Source organism: Orycteropus afer, unplaced genomic scaffold, assembly GCF_000298275.1.
Source record: "Orycteropus afer afer isolate SDZICR_OR568_19922 unplaced genomic scaffold, OryAfe1.0 scaffold00044, whole genome shotgun sequence".
NCBI classification, from domain to species: Eukaryota; Metazoa; Chordata; class Mammalia; order Tubulidentata; family Orycteropodidae; genus Orycteropus; species Orycteropus afer.
The window spans coordinates 1851956-1875378 of NW_006921631.1; the positions used below are offsets into that span (position 1 = coordinate 1851956).

At 38.7% G+C, this 23423-nt stretch overlaps 1 protein-coding gene across 1 annotated transcript; it reads right to left on the reverse strand.

Annotated features, from left to right (window-relative positions):
* Positions 1–1327: 1327 nt before the first annotated feature.
* NTMT2 (N-terminal Xaa-Pro-Lys N-methyltransferase 2) lies at positions 1328–23288 on the reverse strand. Its single transcript, XM_007937701.2, has 4 exons — positions 23135–23288; positions 9459–9634; positions 2308–2557; positions 1328–1599 (listed from the first exon to the last, which is right to left on the reverse strand). Exons 1-4 carry the CDS (start codon positions 23286–23288, stop codon positions 1328–1330), a joined length of 852 nt encoding a protein of 283 aa, XP_007935892.1.
* Positions 23289–23423: the final 135 nt, after the last annotated feature.

Sequence of the window (23423 nt, forward strand, 5' to 3'; positions counted from 1 at the left end):
TGCAATAATGGGCTCAAGTATAGCAAAAATTGTGAGGATGGTGCAGGACTGGGCAGTGTTTCGTTCTGTTGTACCCAGGGTTGCCATGATTCAGATTTGACTTGATAGCATCTAACAACAACAAAAAAGAAACTACCAAAGTTATGTCACAACGTTTTATGGTTGGTCTCTCCCTGAGTTAGAGTTATGACTTGAAAATTGATTTTTATATGGTATCCATGGAGAAGACTTTCTTTTCTTCAGTTGATTCTTTGCATTTCACAGAAGACTCTCTCTCTCTCTCTATATGTGTGTGTGTGTGTGTGTGTGTGTATATATGTATATATATATATATATATATATATGCATATATATATAAAAACACACATGTTCCTTAACATGAGGAAGTTGGAACATTTTAAAGACAGCAGCAATTATATTTAAACATACTGATAATAACAATTGAATTACATTTTTGTTGTTAAAAGATTTTAGATTACTTTTAATTAAACCAATGCCATAAATTAACCCAGCTAGTTCAATTTTCTGGTTTATCATTTCCTTTGCTACTTCTCTTCCACTGTACACTCATATTAATCAAGGAAACAGGAGCAGCAGCAATGAAGCAAGAAGTGTTAGAAGCCAATGACTAAAATTAGATTATTGATGACATTTACTTATATGTTCAAGGCTGAAATTTCAGGGGTACAACATTTTCTTCTGAAAGGAGACACTTCCCCATCATTGAAATGCAGACTTCTGTTATCAAATTACATCCATATTACATAATTGGGTAATGAAACTAACCCAAAATAGAAAGTGAAATCATCTACTTTTTCTGCCAAGATAAAGGCTAAAGACAAAATTAAGTAATGGACTTGTTTTTATAAGATTATTTAGACTAGTGCCCTCTTAATTAAGGAGATATTTTTATCCAAGAGAAGTGGTTGTCCCAAAGGTAGAGCTGATGTGAGGGCAAGGGAAAGGGGGTCGAGACTCTCCCCACCCATCCTAGACCACTGTCTAATGCAAATCTTCAGGATTCAAGGCAGTTTAGAATTTATAGACATTGCTCCCTTTTCTGTTTGTGTGCCATTTGTACAGTTTAGGTGTATTCAAACACTTAAAACATTTTTTTTTTCCCGATGTTTCACTCTCCTTTCAAAAAATCCACAGTGTGCAAGTACTTATATCACTAGTGAAAATTTGTACATACTACAGCATCAGTATGTACACTGTATTTCATCCCTTCTCCCCATCATCTCATAATTACAAAGTGCACGTTAAAGGAGAGCACCTCTGTCACAAAGCACCACTGCCCAGTCGAGCAGATCATTCCCAGTGCTGGTCAGGAGTGTCCATCACTGTGCAGAGCAAACATCCACACCGGAATGCACTGCTCTGGAAAACCCTCCTGCTTCTCCTTGCCCAGCACCACCAGCCCACTCTTCCTAATGAGGCTCTGCAGGATGTCCATGTCCCGAGTCACGCTGCTGTCAGAGAGATCGAAGATACAGCCCTCCCGCGCCACATTGTCCTTGAGTATGATGACTCCGTTTTCCTTCAGGCCATCTCGGCACCGGGAAAGAAATGCAAGAAGGTCCTTATCAGTTAGGTACCCTATATGTGGGGCCAAGTAGATGGAGGGACACAGTGAAATCGAGGGTAGAAAGGGAGGTGAGTAGGAAAGAACATGAGCTAAGAATCAGGGGAATCAGGAGACTATTCATTCACTCATCCATGAATCTTTTAAGAGCCTGAGTTGTTTTAGTTCCAGCATACTTTGAGAATTTAGAGACAGGAATACTTATCTTCTCTGAGTGAGCTGTCTCCTGTCTGTAAAATAGGTGTTATACTACCTGGACCACCTACCTCACAGGCTGGAGATTAAATTATTGCCCATCCCATGTCCCTTCCGTATCCCCAGAATACCCAACTCTATCATCACTCTTCTGTGTGTTCTACACCACACACATACACACACACAGACCAATATCTAATTCACTGCAGTCCCATTTCCATTAACACTTTTTGGCTCCGTTTTAAAATTTTTCAAGGATTTAGGTTTCATCTAGGATGTAAATTGATTCAAGGCACTCTTTCTCTAAAGGTAAAAATTGCTCAGCTTATACAAAGGATTTAGAGAAAGGAATCTGGAGGACCAGAGCTTTTTTAGAGTTTACATGATACTTAACGCTAACTACTCTAAGCACAACTGCATCTACATTCTCCTTTCTGTTCTCTCTCCCATTTCAGGGATCCTCAAATTAGTCCAGGCATTGTTTTCTCTAGGTGGGAAGGGAGAAGGGCAGATGCAATGCCACTAACCGGAGACCCACTGAATCCAGATGACATCGTATCTCCCAAATGGGGGTGTGAATTCCTGCAGGCTGTAGCAGTGGTAGCTTTCTACCTTGTCCGCTTTGACCTGCAGGTAGTTCTGGGCTTCGAGGAGGAAAGATTCCATCATGTCCACCAGTTCCACACAGTTGAAAACTGGCACCAAGACATGCTTGCTGACTCGACCAATCCCAGAGCCACAATCCAAGGCACAGTCTGTTCCAGCTTTCCCAGGACCCTGCAGAAAGGTACCTTGTGGAATACTTCAAGTACAGATACCCATTGCATCTTGACCATTGCGATTTACTTTTAAGTCAACTTTATTGAAGTCAATTTTCACACAATTAAATGTACCATCATCAGTGTACAATTCAGTGAATTTTGACAAACTTGAACATTCATGTTATGACAACTACAATCGAGGTGTAGAAGATTTAATTACTTTTTTCAAAATCATCATTTTCAACGTTACATTATTTCTCCAAATATAGATCTTTAAATAAAAATGAAAAAAAAAAATACACTTTTCCAAAGTAGTAAGTTTGAAAAGTTGGTAATTTTCTCCCACAAAAAATGGGCCATGAATAGCCCTATGAAGGCAGAACTTTGGTGAGTGTGCATTTGAGTTGAACCCATAGCTAAACAGACCTACTCTGCAGGTTATAACTCTGAAGAATAAAAAAGTAATGACTACCTTTCTGAATTTCAAAATTATCTTAAAATTCATTCAGTGGAAACATTTCAATACATATTGGATGACTAAAATTTCATTTTTTCAAAAACGGATTTTAGAGATGCTAAATGACCTACTCCTCTTATGTGGATGGTAAGTTTTAGAACCTGAGCTTAAGGGATGCTAACCGCCCCATTCTCAGGCCAAGATTTTATTTCAAATTCAGCCCTCAAGGCACATAGCACTTTCTTAGTGGGTAAAGGATGGTTCCAGCGAAGTCTCTATCCATGCTAAAAATTAATTTTTGCTTTTGTAACAGAAACAACTACATGATTTACTGAGCACAAAACTCTTAAAACTAATTTTTAAAGCAGATCTGTGCATTATATTAATGGTGGGAGGGCAGGGAGGATGTTACTCAGCCAATGCAAACTTTCTCAAACTTGCTCCTAAAAAGTAAAGAAAATACTTTCTGATTTATAAAGATTCAGCTGGTCTAAATTATTTGGTCATAATTGGGATAGCTGCTAAATGTGTTTCGTGATAGGAATTAAAGTAACGAGATACTTGAAGTTGCCAATCAAAGTCTTAAGGAGAAAACCTACTCTTGATTTCTCAGGAACTAGGGATTAGAACAAACATTTGGCTAAAGATTAAAGGTGAAGTATGAGCTGAGGGAAACATCAGAAAAGCTGCTTTCCAGTCCAGCTAATAGGACTTCTTTACAGCTAGAAAGGTAAAATGAAGAACAAAAAGTGAAGCATTGTAACTTCTTTAAAAGTAGAATAATAATCATGGCATGGTGCCTAAGGCATTTGACTGCTAACCAGAAGGCTGGCAGTTCAAACCCACCAGCCACTCCCCAGAAGGAAGGTTGGGTAATCTACTTCCGTAGTGATACTGCCTCGGAAACCCAAGAAGGGGTCGCTATGAGTCAGATCTGACTCCACGGTAGTGGTGGCATTGCTTTTTTTTTTTTTTTGCGTTATATGTGTTAAAGGAGCTCTGGTGGTGCACTGGTTAAAGCATACGACTGCTAACTGAAAGGTCAGCAGTTCAAACCCACCAGCCACTCTGCAGGACAAACATGAGATAGTCTGTTTTCATAAAGATTTACAGCCTTGGAAACCCAGTGGTGCTCACCATGAGTTGGAATTGACTTGATGAGTGGCTTTGGGTTTTCTTTGGTTTTATATGTACCAAAGTCTTTATAACTATAATAACTACACTAATCAAAACAACTCTTCAAGACAATGATTATTAACTCCATTTTGGAGGTAAGGAAACTCAGATTTCCTATATCATCCAGGTAATGACAGAACTAGGATTTGAACACAGGACTGTTTTAATCCAAAGCCAAGTCTACATTGGGGATGTCACCTCAAGTGAAACTTTGATTCACTGGCAATATATATCTAACGCTATACTGAAAGGCTTTATTCAGACTCTGCAGGAAAGAGGTCTATGATTGATGAGTTTCGTCTGCTTTGGGTAAGGAAATGGGAAGTGATGGTACACACACCATGTGCTTGTCATTCCTACTTACACTACTTACATCTTTATTCAAACATATAATTGAAACTAAACTAATTCAGAAGAAGGCATAGGCTAAAGGATTATGTTATGAAGTATAGATAGATAGATAGATAGATTATAGATAGATTCTAAGTAAATAAATTCCTAACATAAACAAGATTGAAAGAAAGTATAAGGAAGTTATTTTAAGCTACTAGAAATGACTTTGCTAGAAATGTGTGTGCTCAATTAGAGATTCTCACTGTCAATTTTTCTTACCATTTTACCTTTATCAATTCTGTTGAGTCATCTCCAACTTATGGTTACCCCACATATGTCAACATAGAACTGCGCTACATAGAGCTTTCCTTTTTATTTAACTTTTTTTCAAATCTTTTTTTTTAAATTTTATTTATTATGATGTTGAGAACATACACAGCAAAACATACACCAATTCAACAGTTTCCACAAGTACAATTTAGTGACATTGATTACATTCTTCAAATTATGCAAACATTCTCACCCTCCTTTTCTCAGTTGTTCTTCCCCCATCAACATACATTCATAGCTCCCTAAGCTTCCTATCTAATCTTTTGAGTTGCTCTTATCAATTTGATCTCATATAGATAGTTCTCAAAAGAGCATACTGCTCAAGGCAGTCATTTTTTACCAGTTAAGCCAAAGTATTGTTTGGTTTTAAGAAGACTTCAGGGATTATTTTTGGTTTACAGTTTGTGATAGTTGGAGCTGTGTGTAAATTATTTTAGAGGTTTCAGGAATTTATCCAAACTTCAAAGCTCTAGGAAGTCTGGAGTCCAGGACAACTTGAAATTCTGTTCTGCATTTTCCTCCTTTTGATCAAGATTCTTCTATAGAATCTGATCAAAATGTTCAGTAATAGTAGCCAGGCACCATTTAGTTCTTCTAGTCTCATAGCAAAGGAAACAATTGTTCGTGGAGGCAATTAGCCATACATCTACATACGGCTTTCAAGGACTGATTTTTCAGAAGTAGAACGCCAGGCCTTTTTTCTAAGCTGTCTCTAGGTAGAATCCAACTTCCAACTTTCTGGTTAGAACCCAAGCAATTTAACCATTTGCCTCACCCTGGGACTCCTTTCTTATCTTTGCTTTGCCCAAAAAGCCTCAATAGGGTGCGTTGCTCTCATTGTTTGTAGCAAGTGGTCTTAGAAGTAGAATTATGGAAGAACAAAGCAAGGAAATCTACAACAGAGGATTTCAAGAAGGTTATAACAGCTAAGGTTGCTCTGGTAGCATAGTGCCTAAGAGACTTGACTGCTAACCAGGAGGCTGGTGGTTCAAACCCACCAGCCACTCCTCAGAAGGAAGGTTGGGCAATCTACTTCAGTAATGATACTGCCTCGGAAACCCAAGGAGGGGTCGCTATGAGTAGGGTCCACTGGGCACATAACAATAACAATAACAGCTAAACTCCTTCTTCTCAATAAACACATAAGTGTGAAGTTGCTCTGGTTAAAATAAGGCAAGGCTTCACCCACTCAGCCTTCCCGTCTTTCTCTAAGAAGCCCTTGAGCAAAACTCTAGAGAATCACAAACCAAAGTTTTAAACAACTGAAGTCTAATTCTTCTGCCTTTTAGATAAGGAAATAGAAATCCCTTGAAAATTCTATTCCTCTGATTTGTACTCTTCACTAATTTAGATATGTGATATTTGACTACAGATATTTTTGAAACAATGATTGTTTACAAATACCAAAGGTGCCTCAAACCCTGTGACCCTCTAACTTCTCCCACTAGGGCCTTGTTCCTTCACTCCATTTCACTCTATGTGGTTGGCACTGCCTTCCATCTTCTGGCACCAAAGTTCTTTCTCTGTCTCTCATTCACATGCAGCTACTCTGAGAAGGGATATTTAAAAACTGATCTCAATGACACCATCTTCTGTCCCATGGACACCATGGTTGTGATTGTATTGAAATCTGATGCCCTTCCATGAATGTGACCAGATTACATACAATGTGTGATTTTAAAAAATAAATGTTTTTTTTCATTTTCATTTATTATGTTATTTTCTTACATATTGATTCATGTATAAGAGTTGAAAGACTCTTAGGAATTTCATTTCAGTTTTTACTCTGTATATTGGGGAGCTCTGGTAGCATAGTGGCTAAGGCACTTGACTGCTAACCAGATGGCTGGTGGTTCAAACCCACCAGCCACTCCTCGGAAGGAAGATGGAACAATGATACTGCCTCGGAAACCCAAGGAGGGGTTGCTATGAGTCGGGTCCGAATCGACGGCACATAACAACAACAACAACAACATATATATTTTGTTTTAAAGAACATTATTTTAAGTTCTTCCAGTGGAGTTTAAAACCAAAATGAAAGTGGTTCATGACATTGTATGAAAATCATGGAATGTAGTAAGTTAGACTCAGAATTTTTTAATCATTCAGTCTCTGAAGAATGTCAAAAAATTAATACCATCAAATACTGATGAGTTTGTATAAATTTCCACTGTTGCTATTAGTTGCCATCAAGTCTATTCTGACTCACAGCAACTCCACATGTGCAGAGTAGAACTGGTCCATACAGTTTTCAAAGCTGTGATCTTTCAGAAGCTGATAGCCAAGCCTGTCTTCAGAGGCATCTCTTGGTGGGATTGAACCACCCAACTTTTGGTTAGTAGTCAGTCGAATGCTTAACTGTGCATACCACTCAAGGACTTCCTCTCCCCAGTGAGAAAGATGAAATTGAGAAGTTATTAGGTATGCCACTGACATCATCTTGGTACCATTCATTTCTTTGTTAAAGTAAACACATCTGCAACAAGTTTAAACACTTTCCCATTGTCCCATGTCACTAAGTGTTGAAAGGAAAGCAAATGTTTAAATTAAACAATCTACCTTTTTCCAGTTGACACAAGAATAAATCACATGAGATATTCCCTATTCCCTAACTCCTTGTACATTGACCTGGATACTAATTCAGCAAGTTATTAAGGCCAAAGTACCAAAATATCATTACTTAAAAAAGACTGTGTTTGGACTTATTTAGAGGTCACAGCTTCACAATGAGCCTTGCCTACTAAGAAGGGCTCCTTGTATTTGTTTGAAAAGAGCACGCTGCCTCTTTTCCAACATAAATATGCAAGCACAAGGCTGTTTCCTTTCCCAAGTCTGTGGGCATGCATATGGGCTCTATCTGACCAGCATCTCTGTGGTCAGTTTGGCATTCCACAAGGAGTGACAAGACAGTTGGATTACTAACTAAGCTTCTGAAATGCTATGGGATCAAAGTCAGCCTTACCACAAGGCAAGCCAGAGGGACTGCTCTGGGCCAGACTGGAGGAGAATTGAAGTTTATGGTCCATCCCCTACCCCCAAAAAAGGAGGGATTTTTCTGCTACATGAGACAAATGGAAAAAATAAGTAGTAGTTAACAGCAGGGAGTGTGGTGTCAGACAGAACTGGTTGGACTGAGTCCCAGCTCTGTGTCTTACCAGCTATGTGACATTGACAACATGTGTACCTCTTCAAGCCTCAGTTTCCACAACTGTAAAAACAAGGCTAATAATAATACTTGCCTCCCAGTATCACTGTGAAAAATAAACAAACAAATGTTTCTAAAGTGTTTAGCAAAGTGACTGGCCATCTCAGGATAAGCAATCAGTGAATTCAGTCAGTAACACTGACTTAGAAATAATCAAGATAAACTTGACCTCTACATACAAATAGCCATGGCCTTCATCTCCAGACTCCAAAGTGCTTCATGGCTGCAGCTGATGTCCAGACACTTCTGCTTCGGTGGGTGCCCTATCTGATCCCATCTTCTCCACCTCCAGGCTCTGGACTCAGAGGTACATGGCACACAAAGGCAGTTGGCTGTGAAGTGGATCTCAGCCCCACACTAGATATACTCTTAATATTATACTCCTAACTAGGTTGTCAGCCTAGCCTGAAGGCCTAAAACATTCCCAAATAATGTATCCATTGTCAGATTAAAATGGGCTCTAAATTCCAAGCAAATGAATTGGAACAAATCCTGTTTGCCAATTAGGACTTTATATCTTCAGTAGACCAAGTATAGCTTTATTGTGTGTGTTGAGACTATTTTAACAACTAAATGAAGTGCTTCAAAATATACTGGATATGTTATATTAAAGCCTGTCATTACTACTGGTGGCACTAAATTAGATTTTTTTGGCCTGGGCTTGACCATATTATCTTATTTGATCCTCATATTAGTCTACGAAGTAGGCTCCATTGTTATGCTCTAGGTCTCAGTTTTCTCACCTGTGACTAGAGAATAAAAATACAGTCCACATCAATAGAATAGTATGAGGATCATGGCCAAGGTTGCTCAGACATTAAGCAAAGGAATTTTAGAGCTCAAGTTTTGGCCTCTATACTATACTTTCTTTGTCTACATAGCATGAAAGTTAAAAAAAAAAAAAAAAAAAGTAGTTCTCCTAGCTACAAAGGGATCATATTCTTCTTAAATCCCTTTTAGATCAGGCAAATTCTGAATTATGTACACAATTATATAAAGGGATCACACTCTACTTATTTTAAAACCAAATACAACATGCATTTCCTTACTATACTAATTTTCATTGCAAAGAATCAATAAACAACCTCAAAATCACAAATAGCATGATCCTCCATCAGTCATCTGGGTGTCAACTGTTCATCTGTGAGACTCTAAAGTAAATGCCTTCTCAATTCCCAAAATGCAATATCAGTACTGCTAGTGAGTGTGAGATAGTTGGTGGTAAGAAGGCAAAATACCAAGAGGGATAAATCAATAGTGACCTATCCTTTCTCAATATCTTAGAGCAGGCTTTCAGGCTATTTTCTTGGTTGAGCCATACTTTAAGTTGACTTAAGTGACAATAACATAGAAATATGTGAATTCAATGTTTGCAAGGATTTTGTCTCCTCATCAAGCTGCAGTTGGATAACTTACCCCAATAAATTTCCTAAGAAATTTCTGAGAGGCCTGGAGATCTGGGTTGGAGAGTTCAATAAAATTTCCCATCATACCCTCTTCTGTGGCTGGTACGTCTTGGTAGAAAAGTTTAGCTCTGGCGTAGAACTGCATCTCACCATTGATAACTTGGCTTGTCAAAGCATACAATTTCACTGCAAATGAAATATTATTAACATTCATTAATATTCATATAACAGAACAAGCTCAATCTTACCAGGCATCAAATTTCCTCCTAGAAGTCCACACATCTGTGTGGTGGAGGAAAGGGTACTGGGTTTGAAATCAGAACTTACTTGCTATGTGATCTTGGGATAACTTCTTAACTCCTTTGGTCTTCAAGGATCACATCTATAAATCACAATCATGTGACATGTCCTCCATTTAATAGCTTAGTTTATCACTTTATAATACAAAGTTTAATAATGTTTGTTATAGTACAATAAAGAATATAGTTTTCATGATGAATTTTATCTTTGAGCTTCAAATATTTTGAGCGTTTTATCATTAATACTTATTTCTAATCAAAAGGTAGATATTTTTTCCTCAATACATGCACACTCAAATATCTCTTTGTACTATCTTTACAAAAAGGCACTTGAGCTCTGTCTTCTGAAAATAAAATAATAAAAAGCATTATGGATTGAATTATGTCTTCTCAAAATATGTGCTGGAATCCTAACCTATAGAACTGTAGATGTAATCCTGTTTGGAAACAGAGTTTTCTTATTATATTAATGAGACCATATCAGTGCAGGGTATGTCCTAAACCTAATCACTTCTGAATTAAAAAAGAGCATATTAGATCCAGATGGGACCGACCGGCTCCTGTAAAGATTCAGCCAAGGAAACCCTATGCGGAAGTTCTGCTCTGTTCTATAACATCACTATGACTTAGAATAGAATTAATGGTACACAACAACAACGAGACAAAGAGATACAATATTTATTAAGCAGCTATTCTGTACTAGGTAGTGTACTAGGTACATTCACATACAGTATGCCATTTCATTATTTTAGAAACCCAATGGCACACTGTTTCAAGACATATCTTTCTAGCAAAACTTGTGTTCCAAGTTCTAAGAGGTAAATAAGAATGCATTTAAATGTGTTTTGTAAACCAAAATGTACCATTCATATACAAATATTTTCATTAGAGAACATTTAGGAGGAAAGAAAGGAAGTGAGTGAAAGGAAGGATCATCTGTTTAAAGATCAGAGACTGAGCACATGCATTTGTTTTCCCTTCTTCCCTGAAAAGTATCATAATAAACTAAATGTGTGACAGCAAAAAACATAAGAGGAGATTGCTAGTGGATTTGAGATTTCAACAAATTTCTGGAAGACAGAAAGGAGCATTTGGACAAAACTGAAGAAGCTACATCTTAGAATAGTTATAGGAAGAAGGTACATTCCAAACATAGAGCCAACAGGGAAAAAGTGTAGGAATGAGAATGGGAGCTGAAAAACTAAGATAGTTAATCAAAAGCCTGTCTACAGAATAAACAGATAAAGGTAAATTACTACTGTTGGATAGCAACAGTAGTAATCTTAGGTGGGAGCAAGGAGGAGCCTCCTTTCTCAAAAAAAATAACAAATTGCCTGGGGGAGAACTATACAAGGGTGAATATTGGGATGTCAGAACACTACTGATTCTGTCAAATAGAAGACTCCAAGCTCCTCAACTGCCCATGCTCATCAGAGTCTGGTAAGGTCTACCTGCATATGTGGATTTTATTGTCATTCTTTTTACTCGGAGGAAAGGTGTATAACAGAGGAAACCTTCTCCGGTTACCTAGAATCATTGACCCTGTTTATTCCTTAATATGAACAATTATATTCAAATACATAAGGAGAAAGTAGCAGCTTGAAAGAAAAAAAAAATTGAAATAATAAAACAGATCAGACTTAGTGGTTGGATAGAGACTGGTGGTACACCCAAGACTATAGCCCTTGGTCACCTTTTGGACCTGGAACTGAATTCACTCCTATAGTTCAAATAATATACAGGTCTACAAGGTGGACAATAACTCTAGAAAGGCACACACTCCTTAGAACAATCAACCATTAGAGATCCAAAGGGCAGGATTTTCCCAAGGACAAAGTTCTGAGGGCAGGAATGGTTAGGAGAAAAGTTGGAATGGAAATTAGAAACACAGGAAGTGGGAGAAGTAATGTTACATTGAGGGGATTCCAATCAAATGACATGGAACAAAATGTGTGTGAATTGTTGAAAGGAAAACTGATGTACTCTGTATACTTTCGCCCAATTCACAATACAGTTTGAAAAAAAAAAAAAAAGGAAAAGGAAAAATTTGAGATGAACACTCAGAACTAAATCTTAAGGAAACAGAAATCATTTAGAAAATGGATGAAAATTTAAAACAAAACAAGCAACTCTTATATAGCCTTTAGAGGGGTACAAGAAATAGTGCATTCATAAATCAAAAGCAAGATATTGAGAAAAATAATTCAAAAAATAATAAAGAATTATTAGAAATTAAACATATGATTACCAAAAATTGTAGAACATAAATTTGAGTAAATTTACCAAAATATAAAATAAAAAAAGATATGGAAAATAAAAGGATTAGAACTTTAAAGTCTTAATCCAAGAAGTTCAACATTAAGCTAATCAAAGGATGCAAAGAAGGAGAGAGACAAGGAAATGAGAAAATGGAGGGAAGAAAATTATTAAATAAACACCCCAAAACCAAACCCACTGCTGTTGAGTCTATTTCGACTCATAGGACCCCCCTTTGGGTTTCCGAAGTGGTAAATCTTTACGGAATTAGATTGCTCCATCTTACTTCTGCGGCTGATGGGTTTGAACCACCAACCTTCTGGTTAGTGGTCTGATGCCTTAGGCACTGTGCCACCAAATCTCCTTTTTAAATAAATAATGGAAGAAAATTTCTCAGAGCTGAAAAGGAATTATAAATTCCAACAACTGTTGCACACCAGGAATCTTTTTTTTTTTTAAAAAAAAAAAAAAGCCCTATTTACACATACCCTTAGGAAATTTCAAAACACAAAAAATAATGAGAAGATTTTGAAGTCCTTTAGAGGAGGGGGAAAAAGTGTTTAACCTTTTTAGTATGAGTATTATTGTATATTTGAGAACATAGTTATACTAACATTTTATTCACTGTTTATGTGAAATTCAAATGTATTTGAGCATTCGGTATTTTATCTGGTAACCCTGTCTTCAAAGGACTAAAATTAGGCTAATAGGACAAATCTCATCAAGAACATTAGAAAATAATGATAGTGCCTTCAACATTCTGAGGGAAGACTATTTTAAATCTAAAATTCAGTGCCCAAGAAAAATGTCAATCTAAGTTTAATGATAAAATAATATTTTCAAATAAGAAAGGATTTAGAATATTCACCTCCCATGGATTCATTTTTTCATAAGTATCTTGAAGCTATATTCCAGTCCAGTAAGAGTTAAAATCAGGAGAACATGAAAGATCATGAAAGGAACCCAGGAATTCAATGAGGATGACAATTATTTATCAGATCTTGAAAGAAATCAGTTTTTACTACAACAGAAGACATAGGCTTCAAAAACTATCTCAAGAAGTAGAATGAAAGGGATTCCAGGCAATAGAGTAGATAAAAAGCAAGACATTATTAGTGATACTCTAAAGAAGATATTTTTTTAATGATTTTTATGTCAACCACCAAAAACAAAAGATAATTAAAAGCTCAGGAAAAACAAAAAATGGTACAAAAATAATAACAGAAAATGAAGCAAATCAAAACATGATATAATTCTCAGTAGAAGGAATATAAGGAAGAAAATCCATTTAACTCTAACTATGAGAGTTTTATTTTTAGGTAGCACTGAGACTGTGACCTTAGACAAGTGTACTACTTGGCTCTGAAATGAACACAATTCCTTTGTCCCAAAATTTTATTCTAAAAGTTAAGAATCCAATGAGCACCACTTACATTATTATAACTATATTCCATCTATGGAGTTATGTTAGCATTTTCCAACTTGCAGACCTTGGAGCCAGTGTTTTGACCCTGCAGAATCATGAATTTGCTGAAAAGGAGACATGAATCAGTTTCCATGTACATCATTTTCGGGAGTCTCTGGTAGCATAGTGGCTAAGACACTTGCCTGCTAACCAGATGGCTGGCGGTTCAAAACCACCAGCCACTCCTCGGAAGGAAGGTTGGGCAATCCTACTTCCGTAGTGATACTGCCTCGGAAACCCAAGGAGGGGTCGCTATGAGTCGGGTTTGACTCGATGGCAAACAACAACAACAACAATATTATATGCTGTATCTTCCATAGGTATTAACCATTATACATATACTGTTAATAAAAATACAAATTTTAAAGTATTGCTAAGTATTCTGAAGTCTTTTGCCACTTTATGTACAAATTACCTACTGGTTGAGAAAATACAGCATTAAAAGGAAGGTCCTCATGTTCAAAAACTTTGACAATCACTGATCTACACCAATTCCTTTTCCTAGCACTTGGTAAAGTGTTGTGTCACAGCATGTGGTTCAATAAATGCTTATAAATTCTACAGGGGATGGCAAATATCACGCATCACTATCCCAAGAACATGACTAGTCTAAATTCTTCTGGATGCCTCAGAAAACCAGACTAGGAAATCACAGCCTTCCCAGCAGTTGAATGCTACTCTGAGCTCACTGGTAAGCCACAACCCAGTACTTTCCTTGATCCAACCAAAGCAGCAAAGCAGCCACACTCATCATCACCTTCTTAAGTCAACTAGTTGGTGGAGTCTATTAAAACCCTTAATCTGGAAATGGGAATGGTACATTATGCCAGCAACATTTAGACCACAAGTGAACGGTAAGCTCAGCAGGAGTTGGACTCAATAGGTGGGTTTTTATGGTTATGGGCTTGAGTTCTCATTTTCACCTAATTGACAGGAACATTTCACTAAAAAAGATATATGAGGTGTCATGGCCAGCCCCAGGTTCTCCTCTCCTGATAGCTCGTGCTATGGTGCACGTCTGTGCCTTTTTACTGTGAAATATATCTGATGGCTTGTTCGTGTAGGACTGTAAGATCTCTGTGAAACAGAGACTAGATGCTCTACTAATTTTTGATATAATACAGTACTTATTTCTTGACCTACACTATGAACTGAACTCTCAAGGACCTTCCATGTGTTCACTTGTTACAAAAAAGAAGGAAGGGAGGAAGGAAGGAGGGAGGGAGGGAGGGAGACAGGGAGGAAAGGAGGCAGGCAGGAAGAAAAAGTAGAGTACAAGTTCATTTATCCTGAAGGAGAATAAAGATCTTGTGGACTTTCTCAGAGAGGTGAATGTCCACTAGAGTGTACACTAAGAAATAAGCCATCCACAATTCAGTTATTAAGCACTAGTAGGACATTTGGCACCAAGAAATATAAAGCCCCGATCTCTCTCCTGGAGATTACAATCTAGCAAGGGAAAGTTAAGTCATACTTTGCTTCATGCCCAATGAATGGTACCAACAACCATTGCCTCGGGGGTCAGGAGATGCCTGCAAGCAGGAGCAATTAGAGAAAGAAAGATTGAAGAAGACCTTGGCCATGAAGGATGCTTTTGATTTTGGTTAACAAAAAGTGAAGAGGAAGAGAATTTCAGATGGTGTGGGTCATCTGGATAAAATGGGAATTTTAAAGTATCTCCTTTGAGATATTCGTGCAGAGAACAAAAGCATTTTTTTTGCTCAAGTTCTCAGATGCAAAAAAAAAATGGAGTTTACCTTGAGATGATGTGATATTTGTTGTCTTTGCTGTCTTTTGACATAAAAAAATGTGAAAAACATAATAATAATTACTCAAAATGTTAATGTTGCTATTGTTAGTTACCATCAAGTCCATCTCGACCTCATGGCAACTCCCTGTGTACAGAGTAGAACTGCTCCATAGTGTTTTCAAGGTTGCCTTTCAGCAGTAGATTGCCAGACCTTATTTCCAAGGTGTGTCTGGTTGGGTTTGAACAGCCAACCCTTTGGTTAGGAGTCAAGCATTTAACCATTTGTGCCACCCAGGGACTCCTCAAAATATTAATTAAAAAAAGAATTCCAGTACTATCTGACTCATAGCAACTCTATAGGACATGTAGAACTGTCCCATAAGTTCCAAGGATATAAATCTTTATGGACGCGCACTGGCTCATCTTTCTCCCACGGAGCAGCTGGTGGGTTCAAATTGCTGACCTTTTGGTTAGCAGCCAATGGCCACCAGAGCTCCTTCAAATCTTCATATAGACCCCAAAATAGATATTGATCTACCATCAGAGATAGTTCCAAATAGTCTAAGCATTTTTACTCTGGTTAGCAGAAAGCAGAGTCTGACAGACAAGCAATTTTGTTAATAGCTGAGTGTTTATCTTTGCTGAGTATCTTCTTTTCTTTTTTTTAAATGGTTAGATGTAGCTATTTTAGCTTCTTTATTCCAGCTGTTAAACCTGTGTCTCAGCTGCAAATGGATCTGAGAGTCTCTAGAAGGTATGTAGGCTTAATTTAGACAGTAAGTTTTAAGGATTTGAGATTGAAAATATTAGATCAAGTTAGACCTTTATTTTAAGAGGAATATGCTCAATTAGATGAAACTCTTATAAAGGGTAAAATCTTTCATAAAAGAGATTTGCAGATGAGTCCTTCCCAGTGTAATCATTAAGGAGCTAATGGTAAGAAAGGCAGGGAAGGAGGGAAGAAGGAACAAAGAAGGAAGGGAGGGAGGGAGAGAGGGAGGGAGAGAGGAAGGGAGAAAGGAAAGGAGGGAGGAAAGAAAATAATCTTGGAGTTGGACAACCCTGAAATTACTTGCCAGTATGGTGTGACTTGAGTAGGTTACACAACTCACTTGAGTCTGTTTCATCCTCATAAAAATGAGGTAATGATATCTATTGTACAGGGTTGTTGAGATAATTAAATGAGATAATATATCTGAAAGCTCCTATTACGGTGGTTAGTTTAAAGTAGAAGCTTAACAAATGCTGCTGTTCTCACTGTACTTTTTCACGAAGAGTTAGGGGGACTTATTCCATGTTTCTTGGAAAACCCAAAGTTCTGGATGTACCAGCATGCTAGAAAGCTGTTGTTATCCAAGTATCTGAATTGCCCGAAGAGCCTGTCCAGATTTTGTTTGCTCCCTGTATGCTTTTAAGTATCTGGTGTTTCTTAGCTCTAAGATAACGCATTGTCTACCCTGAAAATGTTGAGAGACTGATTCTTCACTTTTCCTTTTCAACACAGGGCTAGTGTGGAATCTCCTAATCTCTTTCACACAAATAAGGTAAATAAAGGTGGGGAGATATACTCCATTTTCCTTAATTCAGCCAGAAATCTATTCAAGTTCCCACCATGCTGAATATCATCTTAAATCACTATTCTATCATGAGTCCTTTACCTGACTGTTGTCAAAGGCTAGAAGTCAGACAGATACTGAAGATGGGTTTTTTCATGAGACCACATCCAGCAACCACCCTACCTACCTCTAGCAGCTTGTAGTGGTCTCTCTCACTGTATTTCCATATTAAAAAGTTTTCTGTTTGGCTTTCCCACTTTATACCTTCAGAATAAGACTAAATCATTTTTGTTTGTTCTGCAATCTCAGAACTTGCCATTATAACTAATGCATAGTAGGCCTTCTATGAATGCTTCCTGAGTAAATGAATATTGTTCACATCTTGGTATAGTTTATGAAATATCTGTCCTCCCAATTAGTATTACCCAAATAATTACAAAAAATAGTAACTATCATAGATCAAACACATATATATGCATAGGCTCAGCATTTACATCTAACTGAATTTATTGTTGTTGCTAGATGCTGTCGAGTCAGTTATGACTCATATTGACCCTATGCACAACAGAACACTACCTCATCCTGTGTCATCTCAACAATAGTTGCCACATTTGAGCCCACTGTTGCAGCCACTGTGTTAACCCATCTCCTTGAGGGTCATCCTCTTTTTCATTGACCCTACACTTGACTGAGCATGATGTCCATCTCCCAGAACTGGTCCCTCCTGATAACATGTCCAAAGTACGTGAGATGAAGTCTCACCATCCTCGCTTCTAAGGAGCATTCTGGTTGTACTTCTAAGACAATTTGTTTGTTCTTCTGGCAGTCTGTGGTTTACTCAATATTCTTCAACAATACCATAAATCAAATGCATCAATTGTTCTTTGGTCTTCCTTATTCATTGTCCAGCTTTTGCATGCACATGTGGCAATTGAAAATACCATGGCTTGGATTAGGCCCACCTTAGTCCTCAAAGTGACATCTTTGCTTTTTAACACTTTAAAAAGGTCATTTGCAGCAGATTTGTCCAATGTAATACATCATTTGATTTCTTGACTGCTGCTGAATATATAAAATAGATATTATACAGTGAAACCTGTGAGAGCTGGAACTCAACAGGATTGCCTTGTTTTTCTGGGTCTCGAAAGTTTTCTGTCTTTGACAGGGTGCAGTCTTACCACTTTTGCATTGCTCTCTATTAGTACAAAATATTTGAGTTTTCTTTCTCTGACAGGTTCCCACTTTACACAGAGTCTGGCTCTTGCAGGTTTTCTGCATACCTATTCTACAGAAGAAGAAATGAAGGCATCATGAGAAAGTTAACTAAAATGCCCAAGATCAAACAGCTAGTGAGTGACACTACCGGAATTTAAGCCTAAGTTTATTTAAATCCAACACTTATGTATTATTCATCTCACAATCTGTGGTAGTTAAGTTTGTGTGTCAACTTGGCTGGGCCTGGTTGAGTGGCTAGGCAGCTGGATGTAGTTATTCCCCACGGTCCCACATTTTTATTCACATTAAATTTCAAAACTGACCAAATTTTCTCTCTCAGCAATACCATTCCTTGAATGCTTCCTATATGGCAGGTGTGCTAGGCTGGGTTCTCTAGAGAAGTAAAACATATATATATAGAGAGAAAAATTAATCTTAGGAAAATGGTTCACATTGTGAGATAACGCATTGTCTACCTTGAAAATGTTGAGAGACTGATTCTTTGCTTTTCCTTTTCAACACAGGGCTAGTATAGAATCTCCTAATATCTTTCCAGGTTTCCACACAAATAAGGTAAATAAAGGTGGGGAGAGATACTCCATTTTCCTTAATTCAGCCAGAAGTTTATTCAAGCTCCCACCTTGCTAAATATCATCTTAAATCACTATTCTATCATGAGCCCTTTACCTGACTACTGTCAAAGGCTAGAAGTCAGACAGTTACTGAACATGGATTTTTTCATGAGACCACATCCAGCAACCACCCTACCTCTAGCAGCTTATAGTGGTCTCTCTCACTGTATTTCCACATTAAAAAGCTTTCTGTTTGACTTTCCCACTTTATGACTTGTCAGCTTACAGAAGCTGGCAAGTCCCAAGTTCCTGGATCAAACATCAAGCTGGAGGCTTTTCTTCACTCAGACAGCTGCTGACTGCTGAGACTGATAAGCTCAAGGTTGACAAATAAAAAGGTACAGTTTCAGTGTTACCAAACAACATGGCAGATCACTAATCCAAGTCCAGATAAAGTCCCAAAATCAGCAGGGCATGGCAGGCTGTTGAACAGTGACTTGGCTATATGCAAGGTTCAAAAGCATGACAAAAGGCTAGAGACCAGTCCCAAAGCTGTTTCTTATATATGGGAAGCAGACCATATTCCTAAAGCAGTTACTCAGCTGCTTTAATGGATTCCACCATGGTTTGTTAAGGTCATCCTATTTGTGGTATAATCCTGTCAGAGAGGCACTAGGTAACCAAAACAGAATATGGCACCAGGAGAGTGGGGTGCTGCTCTGACAGATACTAAAATGTGGAAACAGGAGTGGAGTGTGTCCTTGACCTGAGACCCTGGCAGAGAGACCCCAGCATGCGGCATGAGAGAGGGCAGGAGCAGAGCCAAGAGAACCGACATGAGACAACAACAGCTTTACTAGCCCAGGGAGGAGAAAGCTGGATGCCATTGGGTAGGCAGCTTCCTGGCAGAGTAGGTTGCCTTTGGGCATTAATTGGTAGAAGAGACGCACATGAAATGGAGTAGCAGGTTGGCTGGCCCATGGAGCAAGAAAGTTGAGTGCTTTTTGGGCAGGAAGTTTTATGGCAGAGTGGGTTGCCTTCAGCATTAATTGGCAGAAGTGGAAAGACCAAGGAAATGGAAAGTAGAGCTGCCTCAGCCTTAAAGGTAAGACCATGGCCTTTGGGGGTGGAACCACCACAGCCCCTAGGTTTCAAAGAGCCAGACCTTCACCAACTTGGTTCTAGAGAGGGGGGCTGCTTGTTCATGCAGCCAGTGGGATGGAGACATAGACACTGCCCAAGAGTGAAGGGGCAGGGCTACCATGCCCAAGAGGCAGAGGAACGGTGCCCATCAGGCAAAGGGGGTGAGGTCACCACGCAGGAACTAGGGGACTGGGGCCACGCAGTGAAGGAGTTCTGTACAGATGCCACCCATTGAAGAGCTGTACAGGTGCCAAGTTGACAAGGGGTGGAATTGTGGTAGTTAAGTTTGTGTGTCAACTTGGCTGGGCCTGGTTGAGTAGCTAGGCAGCTTGATATAGTTATTCCCCATGGTGAGATTGGTAATTAACTCCATAGTGGAATCTATTGAAGCAGCTGAGTAGCTGCTTTAGGGATGTGATCCGCTTCCCATATATAAGAAACAGCTTTGGAAATGGTCTCTAGCCTTTTGGTACGGTTGAACACTGCACGTAGCCAAGTTGTTCAACAGCCTGCCATGCCCTCCCAATCTTGGGATTTCATCTTGACTTGAATTAGTGGCCTGCCATGTTGTTCGGTAACATTTGGACTGTGCCTTTTTATTTGTCAACCTTGGGCTTGTCAGTCTCAGCAGCCAGCAGTTGTCTGAGTGAAGAAAAGCCTCCAGCTTCAGTGGGCCTGGAACAGGACACAGAGCTGAAGCCCAAGGTTGAGGGGCTTTGACCCAACCTCTAGAGTCTGGCACTTTGAACTCAGACTTACGGCCTCCAAACTGTAAGAGAATAAACTCCTTGTTTGTTTGAGCCATCCATTCATGGTTATTTCTGTTAGAGTGGCACTAGGTAACCAAAACACACTCCATAACTGAAAATAAATCTGAATCTGCTAAAGAAAAGGAAAATGATTTGGTTCTTCATTTTTTTAAGCAGAAAAGTGATGTTAAACATTAGCATTACAAAGGTACAAAAACATTTGAAAAAATTCTTGCTGTACAATAAGTTATGCAGCAATGCCTGTCACAGGCACTTTAAAAAAAAATGGCACAGAAGAGCAACAGGCTTATTTGTATTTCTTTCTGAAGATCTGCTACATTTGATGGCACTGGTAAGTCTTTCCATTGGAGACTTTCTGTTTGTGTGTACTTGCTCCTCCATGAATCTCTGAGGCTACCTGGGGATTGTTGTGGTTAGTTGCCCTGGATTCAATTCTGACTCATAGTGACTGGTGATCCTCTCTGTGCAGAGTAGAACTGCTCCATACAATTTTCAAGTTTGTGACCTTTCACAAGTTGATTGCCAGGCCTCACTTGCAAAGTGCCTATGGGTGGGTTTGAACCACCAACCTTTTGATCTGTAGTCAAGAGCTTAACCATTTGTACCACACAAGGATTTCTTAGACAGGGATATTTCAGCAAATTTCCTCATGATTGATGTGGCCACAAAGTGTGCTGCTATGAGACTGGTTGCCTAATGTAGGCAGTTGAAGGGAGGAAGGAAGGAAAAAAGGAATCAAAGAGTCTAGTCAATCACTGCTTTTCCCATAATTACCTCAAACAACAAACTCTCTGTGTAGACCCTGCAGGGGGAGTTTTCCAACCTTTTTGAAAGAAGGGCTTTATTTTCATTCTTATGAAGTCTTGAAATCACTAAGAGTAGAGGAAGCCAACTATAAAACACCTCAGTGGTGCTGGGGAGGAGGCACCTCTGCTGGCTAAGTTTTATTTCCTAACTGGAAAGCAATAGAACTAAACAAACAAACAAACAAAAAAAAAACAAACTCACTGCCAAGAAGTTGTATCCAACTCATAGCAACTCCTCCTTAAGTTTCCAAGGCAGTATCACTTGGGAGCTCTGGTAGCGTAGTGCCTAAGGCACTTGACTGCTAACCAGAAGGCTGGTGGTTCAAACCCACCAGCCACTCCTCTGAAGGAGGATGGGGCAATCTACTTCCGTAGTGATACTGCCTCAGAAACCCAAGGAGGGGTCGCTATGAGTTGGATCCAACTCGACGGCACATAACAACAACAACAACAACAACATCACTAGGGAAGTAGATTGCCCAGTCTTCCTTCTGAGGCATGGCTGGTGGGTTTGAACTGCCAGCCTTCTGGTTAGCAGTCAAATGCCTTAGGCACTACACCACAAGAGCTCCCAAATTATAATCTATTTGTTCCTAATTAATTTTCAGTAGAGATTTTAAGGTCATTTTTAGTTCATCTTCAGCTACTTCCAGACATTAATTCCTTTTCTCTTATTTTTAAAGTTTGGTAGTGATCTACCCTTTAGTGAATCTTCTCTTAGTTATTGTAATTGATACCTGTCTCCAATCTAATACAACCAAAGCTACCAAACTACTTACTGTAACTGTGATGTCCAGAGAATGTCTCCAGAAAAACAATATGCTGTCATTTTTCTGGAGTGACCAGAACATCTTTGCCTTCCAAATGGACTGCTCTAATTTTTCCATTGGGATAGAGGTATGATGTATTTTAAGTTCTAAAAATACTTATGTGCAGGATGATCTACCACAAAGACCCCTGGTCTTGGGTTCTTGCCTTGGTATTACTCTATCTGGAGCAGATCACATTATCTCTACATTTTCTTTCCCTCATTTGAAAAAATAAAATAAAGGGAGAGGGGGTAGGAAGAAAGAATAATGATACTTACCCTATCTATCCCATAGTGTGGCTGTGAGGATCAAATAAATCCACAGATAGAAATATTTTGACTATATAAGTAGTTGTATGTTTAGAATTTAAGATCCCTTCAGAAAGTTACAAAAGGAAACCTCTGGTAGGTTGCTAGAATCCAGTTTCTTAAACGGAATACAAAGAATTATCTAGCTCCTTCCAGGGCTAGAAACCCTGTCCCACATCAAGTGTACAATGGGGCTTTCAGACAACCCTAAGAAGAGAGACTGGGACTGATAAACAATGTTCCTGCTTTCACTGGGGGAAATATAAACCAAAGGGACCCACTTCACTCTTTAATCATAAGTTATTTCCTCTTCAGGGCTATTAAGAGTGCCCTGAAGTAGCCACTTTCACAGAGGATGAGACTGTGAGCTCTCATCTTTGAGTTACATATTTGCTAATTCAAAATATTCAACAAATGTTAAACATATCCCTTCAAAACTCAAGAAAAGAGTTTCTATGAGCCTGATACTCAGATAACCAACACCAGGGAAGCAAATGAGTCCCTGCCTGAGACAGCAGGGAAATTCCAAAATAGAATCCTGTAATCCTTGTCTTGCCTGGTAGTATTCAATCTTTGCACTCTCCATAAAAGAATGCCATTGAAACAGCCAAGCATACCAACATTGATTGCATGCTCTTTTTATCTGAAAATGTCCTTGTTCTAATTCCTCTTCCACAAGCCCCGCAGCCTTACACAGTCCTTTCTTATCCTTTATCTCATAACTCTGACAAACTTACCCAGCGATATTTTTTCCAGCAGGTAGAGATAGCTCTGAAAGAAGTCATTGCGAATAGCTTTGTGAAGGATAAAGGACATGCTATGTCGACAGAGTTCATCATCGGTCTTATGCCAGCGAGATCTAAAGGCAAAATGGGCTCCCAGGTGGGCCATGGTGAAAGAAGAAGATAATTATTCCTACAAGGAAAGAGGCTTGTCTGGCTATTTCTTTGAATTACCCTTCTCTTCCTACTTGAACTTGAGACTGTCATTTTAAACTAGTCCCCTGTCCATCTATATCAGGACAGG

Bases quoted from the DNA above. Each gene is read 5' to 3' on its own strand.
- NTMT2 (XM_007937701.2), bottom strand. From the start codon at position 23,288: ATGGCCCACCTGGGAGCCCATTTTGCCTTTAGATCTCGCTGGCATAAG. The intron at 2,558-9,458 runs GTAAGTTATCCA...ACCTTTCTGCAG, and splicing joins TTCTTAGGAAATTTATTGGG to GGTCCTGGGAAAGCTGGAAC. The intron at 1,600-2,307 runs GTTAGTGGCATT...CCCCACATATAG, and splicing joins CTGGATTCAGTGGGTCTCCG to GGTACCTAACTGATAAGGAC.